A 14,286-nucleotide genomic window follows, 5' to 3' on the forward strand; every position below is an offset into this window, starting at 1 on the left:
AAGTAACTTTTAACTACTTGCTGCTTTGTAAAAGTGTATAACAAACAGTTGTATATATATTAAGTCGGAAACATTATAAAATAATTTATTTTAAAAATATAGCATTTGCTATTTCATTCCTAAGCTTGTCCTTAATACTTTATCTTATTTATTTTAATCGATATAAATATCTATAAGGTCACAAAACTCGCCTGATTTCTCCTGACCATCGTTTCCCCCCCTTAAACTCATTGTGTGAATTGCATCTTTGGGCTTAGCAAACCTTCTCACACCTCTCAAAATGTAATCCCAGCTAGAGCTTAGTTTATGCATTCCCCCAACATCGCAAATCTTGTCATTTGGGTTTCCTTGACTTATGGCCAGAACCATCGCTGGCAGTTGGCCATTTGCAGCTAGAACCACATGGCTAAGATGTCAAGCCACCGCCCACTGAATAGCGCCAGCAATTGGCAACAGGGCTTCTCAGCCATTGACTCACACACACAATTGTTGGGGGTGGGAAATGGAAAATGGAGACAGAGACGGGGAGAGTGGAAAAGACAGAGAGGGGACGCGTCAATGTCCCTCGTGTAACTTTTTTCATTTCGCTGGGTTCTTAATTAAATTATGAATTATGCACAGTTAGTTAAATAGACGAACGCTCGTCCGTTGGGTTTTTGTTCTCCACTTTTTTTCTTCTTTAAGATTTAGCAGAGCTTACATTGAAGACGGATTTACCGGGAGGAATATACAATGAACGTGAACAGAGCTTTTTTACATTTTCGCTTTATATTTGTTTTGCCTCGTAAATGACATTACTAACCCAAATACTTTGTTATTGGCGGTGTCTGTGTGAGGGGCATAAATAAGTCGCTTATTTATTGCACGTACGGAGGGAAAATGCCACAATACACGACCTTAAATGGGCACAAAGTGAAAGTGTTTGCCTTTTTCCCTCGCTTTCACTCATATCGAGTTTCCTTTAACTCCGAAAATCCCCCACATTTTTATTCACACTCTGGTATTTGTTATTTCGGTTTTGGCGCATAAAATGTTCGTAATAAAATTTCATGAATCTGTCGTTATTTATGACCGCAACGTGTACAAATATTTATGGCATTAAAGGGCGAATAAAGATTGGAGTTCAAGTAGGTTTTAACCTCTTTCCTGACCTTAATTAAATTGACAATGGAGCCCAGTCAAAGAGATGGAAACTTCAATTAACAAAGGCCATAATTATGATTAAATGATGGACTTTCGTTAAACAATAAACAACATTCCGCCCCCGAAAGTCAACTAAATATTTACTCTGAATTTACCCAGCCACTTCACTTCCCCTTAAGCAAACAATTCCCAAACTAAATTAGACGCTTAGGGGGTTTTACCCACTGAAAACGAGAAGAAATTTGTAATTTAAATTTTGCGTGATTTAAACACCAGATGCGCCGTTGAAAGGTGAACAACGATGCAGCCGAATGAAAATTCGCCGAGTGCTCAGCATTGGCAAACTCATGATGCACTCAGAAAATATATTTAGAATGTAAATGCTGGAAAAAAACTATACAATATAAAATAATAGATAATTTCAAAATACACAAAACAATAAAAGAAAACCGTAAAAGTCTAAAATATCAGTTATATCAAACATTTTCCAAACTAAATAAAATCGGCACATTGTTAATAAACTTCGTTCTTTTATTTATTTATTACAATGCTTAGTTTTATTTTGGCTCTGTGCAAGAGCATCACGGATATTTGTAAGTGTGTGTGTGTCTTCATGGTGTTTTTCAGATGTGCCACCAACTTCAAAATAAGTATGTTTTATGCTGTGCCGCAATAGCAACAACAACCAACAAGCAACAACAGCAACATTTCGTTGTTCACTGCGGAAGCGGAAACTTCAAAGCGCAAACACTTGGCTTTATGAAGCTGTCGAGGGGCTGAAGGGGAAAATCCTGCCGAAGTGGCAGGAAACCGAAGGGAAAATGGGGAGCGGAAAATGGAGGTGAGGTAACAACAGCATGCGGTACACGAGCAGCACACCTTCAATCAGAGGCGCATCATTAAAGGGGGTAGTCTTTTTCACTTGACATAAAAAGATATCTCAGTAAAAAATAATTTTGTACGATCTTACATGATAATCTTTTGGAAATAATTTTATTTTATAGGATTTTTAAAAGATGAGAGTAATATTAAGCTAATAAAGTATTTGCTTGTTTCTTTATATCAGAAACAAGCTTTCCTAACCCAATAGTTATTCCAAACTTGTCTCTTCTGCAATAATTAAATATTGCAGTATTTCCTGAGCTGTCATAATTAGTTCGAATGGAAATAGGACATAGTTCCCAAACTTCCTTCGTTAAAAATTTTCCTGCACGCACCTGCGTTTCGCCCCACAAAACTCGCATCGCGTGTGTGGGTCTCGTGTCTTCTGAATTAATTCACGCATTGGAGGGAATTTTGAGTTGCTCTCGGGGCAAAGGAAGCCGCTTCCAAAGTTGTCAACTCGGCTTATTTCATTTGGACGGCCCTTCAGGATTCTCAACTTTGTCGTTATTGTCGCCGTTTTGTTATTAATTCACTGAACACTTGTTGTAGCTGCTTCTGCTGCTGTTGCTCTTATTGTTCTCAATGTAATTTATATCCTGCGTCACCAGCTGCGGACCGAACAAAACAAAAGAAATCCGAAAAAAAAACGTAAAGGGCCAAGAAAGGGGAAAAGCACAGGACAATAAAGTTTTGAGCAATTTTTACTGTCAGTTACTGTCGTTAAATTTACTTACTGGAAGGCCCTGGCAGTTTCCATCTCTCACTTAATTATTCACTTGCTTTTTGAACACCCTTACAAGCTGAATATTTAAAGTGCAATTGAGTTGCTGAATATTGATTAAAACAATCCGTAAAATCATGAAATACGTAAAGATAAAATCCTGTTCTTAAAAAAATGAATAGGAAAAAATACTTTTCTAATTTGAAGTAAAAGCTTGTGTAATTTGCATGTGTAATATACTTTAATTTTATCTTAACCTAAGGGTGTTCGAAATTCGGTTTTGTGTCGCACCTGATTAATAAATTTGCACTTCTTTTCTCTTACGTTGCGGGAAAGAGCTTGACCAAAAGAAAAAACAAGTCCTTATCCAGAATTTGGTTGGCTCTTGTGCATTTTTCAAGTGCCTTATGCCATGTAAATACCTTATTCCTTACGTTTGTGCTCTCCACTCTTTTAACGTCGACTTTTTGAATAAGCAGTAAAAAAATGCGTAAACTTAATTTCAGATTTTTTTCCAATTTTTTTTCTACTGCCTTCCTTTCTATGTTTTCTTTAGCCAAACAATTCCTTTTGAAGGTTCTGTCCAAGTACTTTGCCAAAAAAAAGACTAGAAGAGGATGCAAGTTGTAATTTCATTTCTCGCAACTCTTTGAGATTTTCTTGGACTGTTTTTATACCCTTGCAGAGGGTATTATAATTTTGGTCAAAAGTGTGCAACGCAGTGAAGGAGACATCTCCGACCCTATAAAGTATATATATTCTTGATCAGGATCACCTCCTGAGTTGATATAGCCATGTCCGTCTGTCCGTCTGTCCGTCTGTCCGTCTGTCCGTCTGTCTGTCCGTCTGTCTGTCCGTCTGTCTGTCCGTCTGTCTGTTTCTACGCGAACTAGTCTCTCAGTTTTAAAGATATCGAATTGAAACTTTGCACACACCCTTCTTTCCTTTGCACGCAGTATATATGTCGGAACGGCCGGGATCGGCCGACTATATCCTATAGCTGCCATATAACTGATTGATCGGAAATGCCATAACTTTGGTGTTTGTAAAGTTAGGAAGTTTTAATTTTCTACGGGTTTTATATTTGACCAATCAATCCGACCTACCAAATTTCATAAGGATCGGCCGACTATATCTTATAGCTGCCATATAACTTATTGATCGGAAGTGCCATAACTTTGGTGTTTGTAAAGTTAGGAAGTTAGGATTTTCTATGGGTTTTATATTTGGCCAATCAATCCGACGTACCAAATTTCATAAGGATCGGCCGACTATATCCTATAGCCGCCATATAACTGATTGATCGGAAATGCCATAACTTTGGTGTTTGTTAAGTTAGGAAGTTGGGATTTTCTATGGGTTTTATTTTTGGCCAATCAATCCGACCTACCAAACTTCATAAGGATCGGCCGACTATATCCTATAGCTGTTATATAACTGAACTATTGGAAATGCCATAACTTTGGTGTTTTTAAAGTTAGAAAGTTGGGATTTTTTATGAGTATTAAGAATGCATCATATGAATAATTTTGGAGAATATAATTTACAGAGTATTCTGCAAGGGTATATCAACTTCGGCTCCGCCCGAAGTTAGCTTTCCTTTCTTGTTTTTCATGTGTGTTTGGGGGCGTGTTTAATTCAACTTGGCAAACAACATAGAGATAAAGTTTTTTTCGATTTGACCGAAATTGTTGCTGGGATGGCCCATTTTTTCCATGTACCCCTAGTTACTTTCTTTTCGAGACTTCCAAGGCCTGTTGTCGTTTCCTTTATTGCATTTGTTAACCTGCTGGTTTTCTACGTTTTCTTTCGAGGCTTCAAGCAAAACTCCACAATTTATTTTAGCCATTTTACTTGGGTTGACCTGCTTTTTTTGTTTTTCATGACCCAAGCAAAAGCAAATTTATTTATTTGCTTGACAATTAACCAAAATTAATTTGTTGGAATTTGTCTTTAATTATTAAGCAGAAGCTAGTTTTAATTATTGGCAATCACACAAATAACATTACAAACTGATATGCAATTTGTGTTAAATATTAGTTAGAATCTCTATGGTATTTTGCTTAGTTTTATCTTTAATGAATATTCTATGGAAAAAACTTTTAAATTCCTCAGTGAATTCGTTTTGTAAGTTTCTAACTTTAAAGAGGCTGAAACTTGGCAAGGAAACGAAGTTGCGCAAATGTTTTTCTGTAAGTTTTTAAAGAGCCTTGAATATTTATAGAAGAAAATGTATGCCTGCATATTAAAATATAGTTTCTTTTACTAGTTTCTAAACTTAAAGCAGCAAACAAAGTAATTAACCCTCTACTGCATGAATATCTGTTATATAAATGTCAGGTAAGGTTCCAGAATCCTTAACGTTCTTGCTCCTACATAATTTAATAAATTTATATTAAGCATTAATTTAAACATTTTTTTAACTCTTAGTGACCCATTTCAAAAATTATCCACTTAATCTGTCACAAAAAGTTTTCATGATTAGTTTCTCTCTCAGTTTTTCGGCAAGTTTGCCAAGTTAACATTTTAATTTTCTACAAGTGCCACGCCCACTAATTGGGTTAAGAGCTGTGCGAGCGGGCCAAAAGGAAAAGTTAAAATAAATTATATCCTTTCGGCCATTCCTGCTTGTTTGCGGAATGTCAACTTTTGGTGTTGGCCTATCTCTTTCGATCTTGAATGCCGCATTTCAGCCGCAAAAGAAAAGAGGTTGCCAAAACATTTAAGAGGCTTAAATTTGGCCCTTTTCGGGCTATCAAAAATGAATTTCGTTAGCCGCAACACTTTATCAGTTAGCCAAATTTTCGGGCTCCGCTGTCAAAATGTTGATTGCCACATACCAAGTCAGTTTATGGTCATTATCCTTGTGTTATCCCAAGTGTGAAGAGGGGGGCGCGGTCTCCTTTTTTTTTTTGGTTTCCTTTGGTTATTTTTTGTTGTTTTTGGTCACGTCATCGATTAGCAATGTGTTGCCATGGCATCTTCCACTTTACAGCAGCACAACACAAACACACAGGAACAGGGGCGGAAAAACCACACAAACTAACACGACAAACCCCCTGAAAATCCGTAAAAGTCCTGACCGCAAGTTGTAAACAAGCAAAATTCGTTCGTTATTTGTCTTTTTTTTTTGGTTATTTTTTTGTGTTTTTTGGTTTTAGGTTTAGGTTTGTTACCAAGGATAATGCGACGATATATCCTGCGTTTTTCGTCGAAATCGCACACAGTTTTTCCCTGGTTTTCACACCGTTGCACTTGTGTCGCTGGTAATGATGGGTTTTTATGTGGGGTGTCGGGAACTGTTCCTCGAGGGACTGCGACTGAAACACGACCGTCTGCTCGCACGGCTCGCCGTCAACTGGTTCGCCTCGAGCTTCCTTAGAGCCATCGTTCCCGAAAAGCCGAGTCCGCAACCGAGCCGGGAAATTCCGTCGTGAATTATGCATTTTCCACCTCCGGAGACAGAATTTCCCTCGCTCTCTTCGCCAGTCCTCTCTCTTAGCTGTTTTGGGCCATTTGTTGGCGGTGAATTTTCCGATTTTTCCTTTGGTCAGGTGGTGAGTTCACATTTGCCGGTTTGTTTACGTTTCTGTGTGTTGGCCCGCTTTCTTTAATGCCGGCTTTCTTCCTTGGCCAACATATGACTGGCTTTTTAGGGTGGCTTTTCTACGAATTTAATTGATTGAGGAGCTATATTTTGGTTAGAGGGTGCGGCAATTACGGTTTTGGTAAGTAAAGATTTTCTAGACACGCTAACAAGGGTTGGTAATCATTTTTGAGTTTGGGGAGTGATTTTGGAAGCAAGTTTACTTTTGTTTTTGTGTACAAGTAAAATTGGATGACCAAAGGTTTAGTTATTATTTAAGAAGGAAAACTTAATAAATAATAAAAAACTTTTTAAAATCAAATGGACAATCAAAAATTTTTAATCTTCGTTTTATTGCATGAGTATTGATTTGCAAAATACTATTTTTCGCAACATTTATTGGAAAAATTATATAAATATTATTATTTATTATATCTTTTGGTATATGATTTTAAAGCATCTTTTGAGCAAAAATCTAAAACTTGAATGTTTTAATTGTAAAAATAAATACTTTAGATAATTATTAATAATTCCAATCATTTGTTACCTATAACTTCAGTTCTAACATCAAAAAGCTTTTAAATACCCTTCTACCTGTACCAGTAAATAATGTTACAAAATGGTGCACGGTTTTTGGCTTAGCGCTCTGGTATCCCTTTTGCAGGACCCTTACGATCCGCTGACCACAGAAACTGTTCACCGCCTGAATATGCCGGGCAAACCGCTTTTGGTCGCAACTTCGTCTGGTTTCGGCTTATTTACAAGAATTTTTCGTTCCGTTTCGTTTCAGGCCTGGCCGAAAACCGCAATCACCAAAGACAGGAGGCCACGGGGACGAGGAAAGTGGCACCGTAGACAAAGTGTATCAATTATAATACGGGCACAAGGCGAAGGATCCACAACCGGGGGCTAGAGGAGGGGAAGCCCTGGAGCCTGGAGCCAGGAGCTAGGAAACAGGATCCAGGAGAAGGAGTTAACACAGTGAGAAAAAGAGTCCTTCCAATTTGTGTTTCTACAAGGTATATTTTATAATTGGGTAGAATAGTATTAATTACCTTAAATAGATATGAATTTCAAACCCTTGACAGCTAGATATTTAAATAGCAATCATTTGCATCGCAATTCAATTATATTATATTATACTTAATTTAAATTTGAATGTTGATCTCGTATTTAAATTAATTTATTTTTGAATTAAAGTCTATTGATGTGAAAGTAATACTTGTATATTTTTTTGAACTGTACAGGCAACCACACAGCACACTGAGCCATGTTGGCAACGACAAGTACAACCACAATTACCTCGGATCCGGGCATTCTCTGTTTTCATCACTGCAACGTGAAAGTTTTCTGCTTCACTTTGCCGCACTCTTGTCCCCATTGCAATGCCCCACTGGACGCGGATGCGGATGGGGATGCGGATACGAATGCGGATGCGGATCCAAATGCGGAACTAGACACGAGTGGGCAACGCCTCCTGCCCTTTCGCCTGCCATATCCCTTTGTGCGGGCCACACAGTATCCATGCGCCATTGTCCTGCGTCCCTCCACCGGCGATTTCCTCAAGTGAGTATTGGCCAGAATGGAATGCCCGACCAGGCTAAAAGCATATTTGCTGCAGCTGGGGACATTCAAATCAACGACCAAATCAAACAAATGTTTTTATTAGTTTCAAAGTATGTTTGAACCAAGAATTTAATACGGGCTTTCTTTTTGTAATGAAGTTTTGCAGATTTTACCGATATATTGCATGCGATTTTATTTACGATATACTCTTAAAGAATTAATTTTTTGAATATGTATATAATTAAAAAAAAGAAGGATCATAAAAACAACCAATTCTGTTCTTAATGGTCTTCTTTTATCAAAGTAACGAAAAGAATATATGAGTTTTGACTGCTATTTTATTATACGACACTTTAATTTTTAGTTCTTAAAAAAAAATCTCGCAAATGAAGCTCTAAATTCAAAAGGCATACACGTACAGATTAAATGAATTGAGAAAAATTCAAATTTCATAAACCGAAGCCAAGCAATTGAAGCAGACTATTCCGAGCAGCTTCCCTCCATTTATTCCGCAGCCTGATTCTGGCTGTCTGATATTCAGTCCAAACAAATTTGTGCAAATTTTCCCCGAAATGTTTTTTTTTTGCCCCGACTAGAAGTGTCTTTTATGGCTGGAATATATTTTTGATGCGTTGTGTTCCCGCAGCGATTACAACAACGCCACCGATTTGCATATCGCGGTGACCACATCCGGCGGCGACATCGTGGAGTTCGATCGGTTCGGCCTGCGCCGCCATCGGCGGGACGATAATCCGCCGGAGTGGCGGCAATCGCTGATGGTGGGCGATGTGCCGGAGCCGTGGCACGACTTTTGGGACGAGGTCCTGCAGCAGGTGAGTGCAGAATCCGCTCCATAAAACTATAGGGTGGCTCGATTTGATACAAGAAAAGTTAATGAAATCTGGGGATAACTAGAAAATAAAATTGGTCTTACAACTCATTTTTTGTGCTTAAAGAAACTCTTGTTATTAAAAAAGATATGTTAAAAAAATTAAAACCTTGATGTTGTAGTTGGATTTCAAAGCCAATTAGTTACAAAGATCTGTGGTGTTAATTTAATATATTTTATTTAGAAGTTGATCAAACTCAGCAGTTGCGAATTTATGTGACTATTTCATCTTAGTGCAGATTAGAATAAATTAAAAAAATGTATCAGACTTTAGTGGCTGGCCAAATCGAGCCACCCTGCCTAAAATCAATGCAAATCCCTAAGCCTCCATCGGTCCCTCGACCATTTGCATTAATAGATTTGCGCCCAATCGGTTCGGTGGTCCATCGCCAGCTACGCGGAGGAGAGTCACAACTGCTACGCCTTCGTCCTGGCCTTCCTGCAGGCCCTGGGCCACGCCCACCTGAGCGAGGCGGCCCGGAGCAAGACCGCCTTCTGTGAGCAGTGCATTGTTCCAAGGACGAGGACGGCGGGAAAGTATATCTCACTGTATCGGAAAATCCGCCGAAGTGGAATCTACGTCCATCGGCAGCAGCCTAAAAATCTCAGTAAGCCAGCATCGGCAGCTCCTTCATGTTCCTATTCCTCGGATGTCTGTGATGCTGTTGGCAGCAGTAAAAAGTTCTCAAAAAAAGGATACTCAAGCAGCAGTATTGCCGGAGTTGCATCCCGCCCACGGCCCACTCTCTGCACCATCGAAGAATGATTAAATCGATGAGGACAATTAGGGGTGGCACATTCACTGACAAACTTAATCTCATTGTAGTAAAATTAAAAATACTTGACGATAAATAAAATGTCAAATAATGTTTATGTGTATATCTTTTTAAAATATTTAATTATTTGTATATATTATTTTACTATTGTTTTAAAAACACCTTATTTAATGGAATGTATTTATTATTTCGATTGGATGTCTTGAAAGTAATGAATTTAAAATTCGAACAAGTTTTAACATTATATGCTTGACGTTTTAAAAATTCACTTGCTATTCTAAGAGCTTTACATTTATGAATTTAAAATTCAATACAAATATTTTCTTCACCTGTATTTTGTTTCTTTGGCAACATTGCTTTTTTTTAAGAATATCTATTCAAAAATATTATTTTCGGCTTGGAAGCTCGCTTATTTCTTTGGAATGATATGGAAAAAGTTTATTTAGATTCTTTAGCCTTTCAGAATTGTTAGTCGTTTGTTTGGTTTACTTATGTTTTCTAAGTTCCTGTATATCTTTGGAATGTGTTTAGTTAATAAAAGTATATAACTATTGCCTTGGAGGAGCTACGTTCTCTCTGAACATGTTGTTGTAGTTGCCAGGGGGATTGTAGTTGCACACTACGTATATGGTATTTCCCCTTAAAAAAACAATTTAAATTAAAATGCATAAATGCATCGTCGTGTTGCTGAGGCCTTACCTTTTGGCAAAACCTACGCCCAACTCAGTGGAGCCCTTCCAAACAACCTGAGTGAAGTGTCCTGTGCTACTTTGAAATGAAGGATAGTTCCAATTGTAAAGACGAATCTCTTCGTACCAAGATCTAACGGCGTCTGCACCTTCCAAATTTCCTCCGAAGGCCATATAGATATTCTCGCCATAGCCGCTGTTCTGTCGATGCTCCATTCGATTTCTGGACAGCAAGTACTGTAATATTTAAATATCTTTTAAATGAAGAGTTCCTGTTCATTGAAGAATTTAAGTGCTCATACCTTGGCCCATTCGGTGGCCAATTGATTAAGCTTGGGGCTCAGAGTTAAGGGTGGAGCACCATGCTTGGCCCGATATGTATTGTGGGCTTTAAGAACATCTTGTTCAAACTGAAATTTTTAATTGACAATTATTTTAAGTTAATAATACTTCACATTTCTCAGTTAATAACACAATTCGATTTTTTTGTTTATTCTTTTTATTTTCTATTAATAGTTAAATAAGGTGTTGTTATCTAAAAGCACAGCAACATTTTTTAAATGAAATATTTTTTACTGTGGAATTTTTAAGGCGAGAAACTTAAATTATTCCCTATTTAACTTGTAGTTTTTATTACTTGTTGAATGCTCATTTTGCAATTTCAATATAAACTCCTTCCAACTTGGCTAAAATTCACTTATGTCTCTTGTTAGTTACGTCCGTTCAACTTTTTATGTTGATGTTAATTAAAATATTGCAGCCCAAGCGTTGGGACTGGTCGGCGGAAACTAAAGTCGTCTGAAGCTCTCCGAGGGCTTTTATGCGACTGGCCCAGATTTCCTTATCAGTTCATTTGCCTCCCCAACAACTGGACGGAGTTTGGAAAACAGTCGCAATTGTGGGGTTCCGACAAAGGCTGACTAATCTTCGGGCATGACGTACCGGCAATAGCGTATTGAAACAATTATTTATTTACATTTTATGGGGGTGATTGAGGCTGTGGTGCACAAGAAATTTGTTATCAAAATAGTTTCCAATCTAACTACAATTACTTGTGGAAAATGTCGTAAATAGAAGTTACATATCAGATACAACATATATATAAACAACTAATTATACACATATTGATAAGAAGACCTTGCCTTACCTTAACATTTGCACATTGTTTTGTCACATATCTTATCACTTTGCATAAGTAGCAATAAAATATAGTGTGAAATCCAGTCTTTGCTAAAATAATTGCCATATTAATACTTTATGGATAGTAAATTGCTATTGCGGTGCTTTAAATATAAGTATAATTTATTATATTTGTATATTTGTATCGAAGACTTTAAATTAGTAGTACAAATTCAGGCACACTTGAGTTTCTCGAGCCGTTTACTTTGCACTTGCTATCTCGTTGTATTTGAATCATGCTCTCTTTCGTCCTTTCCGCTTCAGTTTCAACGCCGTGTCCTGTGCAAAGGAGGCGCATAAAAAATGTATTCACACAAATTTCTTATGTCAACTTGAAGTTTTTAGCGAATTAGCAATTTGTGCAGCGGTCGCAGTGGAAATTTTATACCAAATTGCAAATTCGTGTTGACTTTGTTTCAGTAAATTTTCCACCTCGTTTTTTTTCTGCTGAAGCAGGGCTTTCGTCCTTTTTCCCGCATCTCTTTTTTCTTCGTGTTGACTTAATGGAAATGTAAATAAAAAGTGAAGTTGATGCGGATGGAGCTTGGTCTGCATTTGACTGATAAGTTTTATTCGTATTAAATGGGTGTATATATAAAGATTGCTAATATTTGGTGGTGGAAGCAAAATTTATCCTCAATTGCTGGATTAATTGCCAGCTCATCTGTCTTCGTTTGGCGGATGTATAAAAACCTGTGGGACTTTCTTGCAACTAAAGTGAACAAATTGATGAAAACTGATAAAGTGATGTGCGTCATTTAATAGTCACAAAACTGTATTAGTCCAAAACAAATAATGAGATACATTTAAATTAGTAGTGAGTCACATTTACGAGCTGCCTCTTTCCCTTATAGTTATCCTTTATAATCCGATTTTTTTAATAGATTTTAAATGGAGTTTTCTTGACGGCTTATCGTGACTCAGTAAGGACCCTGGAGACGGCTGCCTCGTCCAGATTCCATATTCCTGGCTCGGCTTTTGTGGCTGCCACTCGCGCCTGCCTCATTAATGAACGCAATATCCCAGACGGGGGAAGTTACAGGAAATGGCGACGTGGATGAGGACATGAACAGGACTCTTGGTTATGCAAAACTGTCATGAATCGGGAAAATGTAATTACATTCTCGTTGATGACGTTGATGAGCAGCCACGGCCCCAGTCTCAGCATCAGAGTCGACATTTCATCTTGGATAGAGCGCAATACGTGCATATAAATTGTATAATGTCGCCTTGGCCAACTTTGGCGACACGTAATTTCGAAGCAAATAAGTTTTCCCCGTCCTCGGCCCAAAGTTTTGCCACCTGCCACCAGCCACCCACTTCCTAATGCCGTTGTTTACTCGCCGGTGAGCCGGATCGGGTGTCATTATTGAATTCTACGGTTGAGCCGGCTCCTGGAGGAAATGACACGGGCTGACTTGACACCGTCATTGACTCAACTGCTCAAAATGATAATGAACGGGTTTAAACTTGGTAATTGATACACATCGAAAAAGCGGAGCATGTCATTCTTGCCTTTAGTTATTATAGTCTTAAACATTAAAATGTAATATCTTCATTTATTTAAAAAACGAAGTAAACACATAACTTGTTAATTCATTATTTCGTTGGAGACCAATTTTTGTATATTTCTTAAATTAATTTTAAATTTAAATTTCCATCACAAATCAACATTTACTACCAAATTTTTTCCAAGTGCATTTTCACGTCACAAATAATTTTTTTTATTTTTTTCATTAATTAGTTTGAGTGGTATTAAACAAATAAAAAAAGCACACATTTTATTTGATACATTCCGGCACGTTATTGAATGACAGTTCTTCTGTTGACATTTCCCGAGAGATAATGACTAGTATAAAAGCCGTATCCATTTCGATCTGCTTGAGTCATAATGGCTTATAAAAGTGGGGCTGTTTGGTTTGCGAAATTAAGTACATTACTCTCAAGGCAATTTGGATCGTATTGGGTGTGACTGACTGGGCGGTATTTTCTGTCTGTACTTTTTTGCGTAACAATTTCCATGAGTCAAAAATAATTTCGAAACTAACTACCTTGCTCTCAAGGTATTAATACGACGATCGCAGTGGGTGTGACTGGGTGGTATTTCGGTTTACGCCTATAAGAACCAAAATTCACACGAGTCAAGCCCCCGCAGAATCGATTTTATAAACTGGCGCCATGCGAGGGCTCAGTTTGTCTGGGTTATGGTTGTTATCTAATTAAAATGTATAAATAGACTTTCAGCATAAGTGCGTGACACAAAACGTGCAAACGGGTAGAATCAAATCGGAAAAAGAAAGACCTTGAGCGGCATTTAAAATGCATTTTCCTATGCATTTCGCTTGGCATTTTACGATTTGGCGAACTTTGTACCCGAGAGTTTGACCAAGTGCCGAGCTGCAAGCTGGCAAACAGTTTAGACCCGGCGTCAGGGCGATGATGTAGATGCCTTTCTATGGCTGCACCAAACCAATCTACTTCTTATTGCCCCACACCCATCGCGTCGCCGTTTTTCTTGCTCCATTTGACACGTTTTCAACGCCGTGGAAAATGGGGGAAAATGGGGTAAAAGCATTGAAAATCTCAGCTAATGTCAAATGCTTTGTTGTCGAAAATCCAGCAGGGAGAATGGAACAAAGCTGTGGGAATCGAAGGTTCCTCCGTTGACACTTTTAATTTAGTAGTGGGGTATTTATCAATAGGATGTATTAATAACAACCAATGCATCAGTTGCCCAAGATAAATGCATTTTCTTTGTGATTTATGCAGCAAGCGAACTGAATTTCGGGGAGCTCCCATTGCAGAATCGAGGGGATTATAAAGTATGCAAATACTCTTCGCGATAAGCTTCA

General features: G+C 37.9%; 3 protein-coding genes across 6 annotated transcripts in view; 1 reads left to right on the plus strand and 2 right to left on the minus strand.

Annotated features, from left to right (window-relative positions):
• The window catches only part of LOC108049587 (protein eyes shut), a 56,509-nt gene extending 50,421 nt beyond the window's left edge, over window positions 1-6,088 (minus strand). Inside the window, exon 1 of one of the 2 annotated variants that reach the window (XM_044460359.1) lies at window positions 5,926-6,088. The gene's annotated coding sequence lies outside the window, so the exon portion shown is untranslated. Of the gene's footprint in view, window positions 1-5,589 lie in introns of both variants that reach the window. The other variant, XM_044460358.1, reaches the window with a different exon arrangement.
• LOC108042574 (MKRN2 opposite strand protein) overlaps window positions 1-9,659 on the plus strand; it is a 58,493-nt gene extending 48,834 nt beyond the window's left edge. For 2 of the 3 annotated variants that reach the window (XM_044460361.1, XM_044460362.1), the window contains 4 exons: window positions 7,126-7,354; window positions 7,583-7,901; window positions 8,548-8,734; window positions 9,149-9,659. In XM_044460361.1, the coding sequence (XP_044316296.1) occupies window positions 7,606-7,901; window positions 8,548-8,734; window positions 9,149-9,556 (891 nt within the window). In that variant the 5' untranslated portion in view covers window positions 7,126-7,354; window positions 7,583-7,605 and the 3' untranslated portion in view covers window positions 9,557-9,659. The remainder of the gene's footprint in view (window positions 1-7,125; window positions 7,355-7,582; window positions 7,902-8,547; window positions 8,735-9,148) is intronic. The other variant, XM_044460363.1, reaches the window with a different exon arrangement.
• A 98-nt stretch (window positions 9,660-9,757) lies between these two features.
• On the minus strand, window positions 9,758-11,022 carry LOC108042568 (Golgi-associated plant pathogenesis-related protein 1). Its single transcript, XM_017120897.2, has 4 exons — window positions 10,893-11,022; window positions 10,558-10,665; window positions 10,266-10,492; window positions 9,758-10,205 (listed from the first exon to the last, which is right to left on the minus strand). The coding sequence occupies exons 1-4, from the start codon at window positions 10,905-10,907 to the stop codon at window positions 10,115-10,117; spliced, it is 441 nt and encodes a 146-aa protein (XP_016976386.1). The 5' UTR covers window positions 10,908-11,022; the 3' UTR covers window positions 9,758-10,114.
• Between the last annotated feature and the right edge of the window lie 3,264 nt (window positions 11,023-14,286).

This window comes from Drosophila rhopaloa, unplaced genomic scaffold (assembly GCF_018152115.1).
Source record: "Drosophila rhopaloa isolate 14029-0021.01 unplaced genomic scaffold, ASM1815211v1 contig_2, whole genome shotgun sequence".
Taxonomy (NCBI): Eukaryota; Metazoa; Arthropoda; class Insecta; order Diptera; family Drosophilidae; genus Drosophila; species Drosophila rhopaloa.

What these genes read in the sequence shown, in the direction of transcription:
- LOC108042568 (XM_017120897.2), bottom strand. An exon ending in TGGCCACCGAATGGGCCAAG is followed by an intron (nt 10,493 to 10,557) that starts GTATGAGCACTT and finishes TAAATATTACAG; the next exon opens with TACTTGCTGTCCAGAAATCG. An exon ending in GGCGTAGGTTTTGCCAAAAG is followed by an intron (nt 10,206 to 10,265) that starts GTAAGGCCTCAG and finishes TGTTTTTTTAAG; the next exon opens with GGGAAATACCATATACGTAG.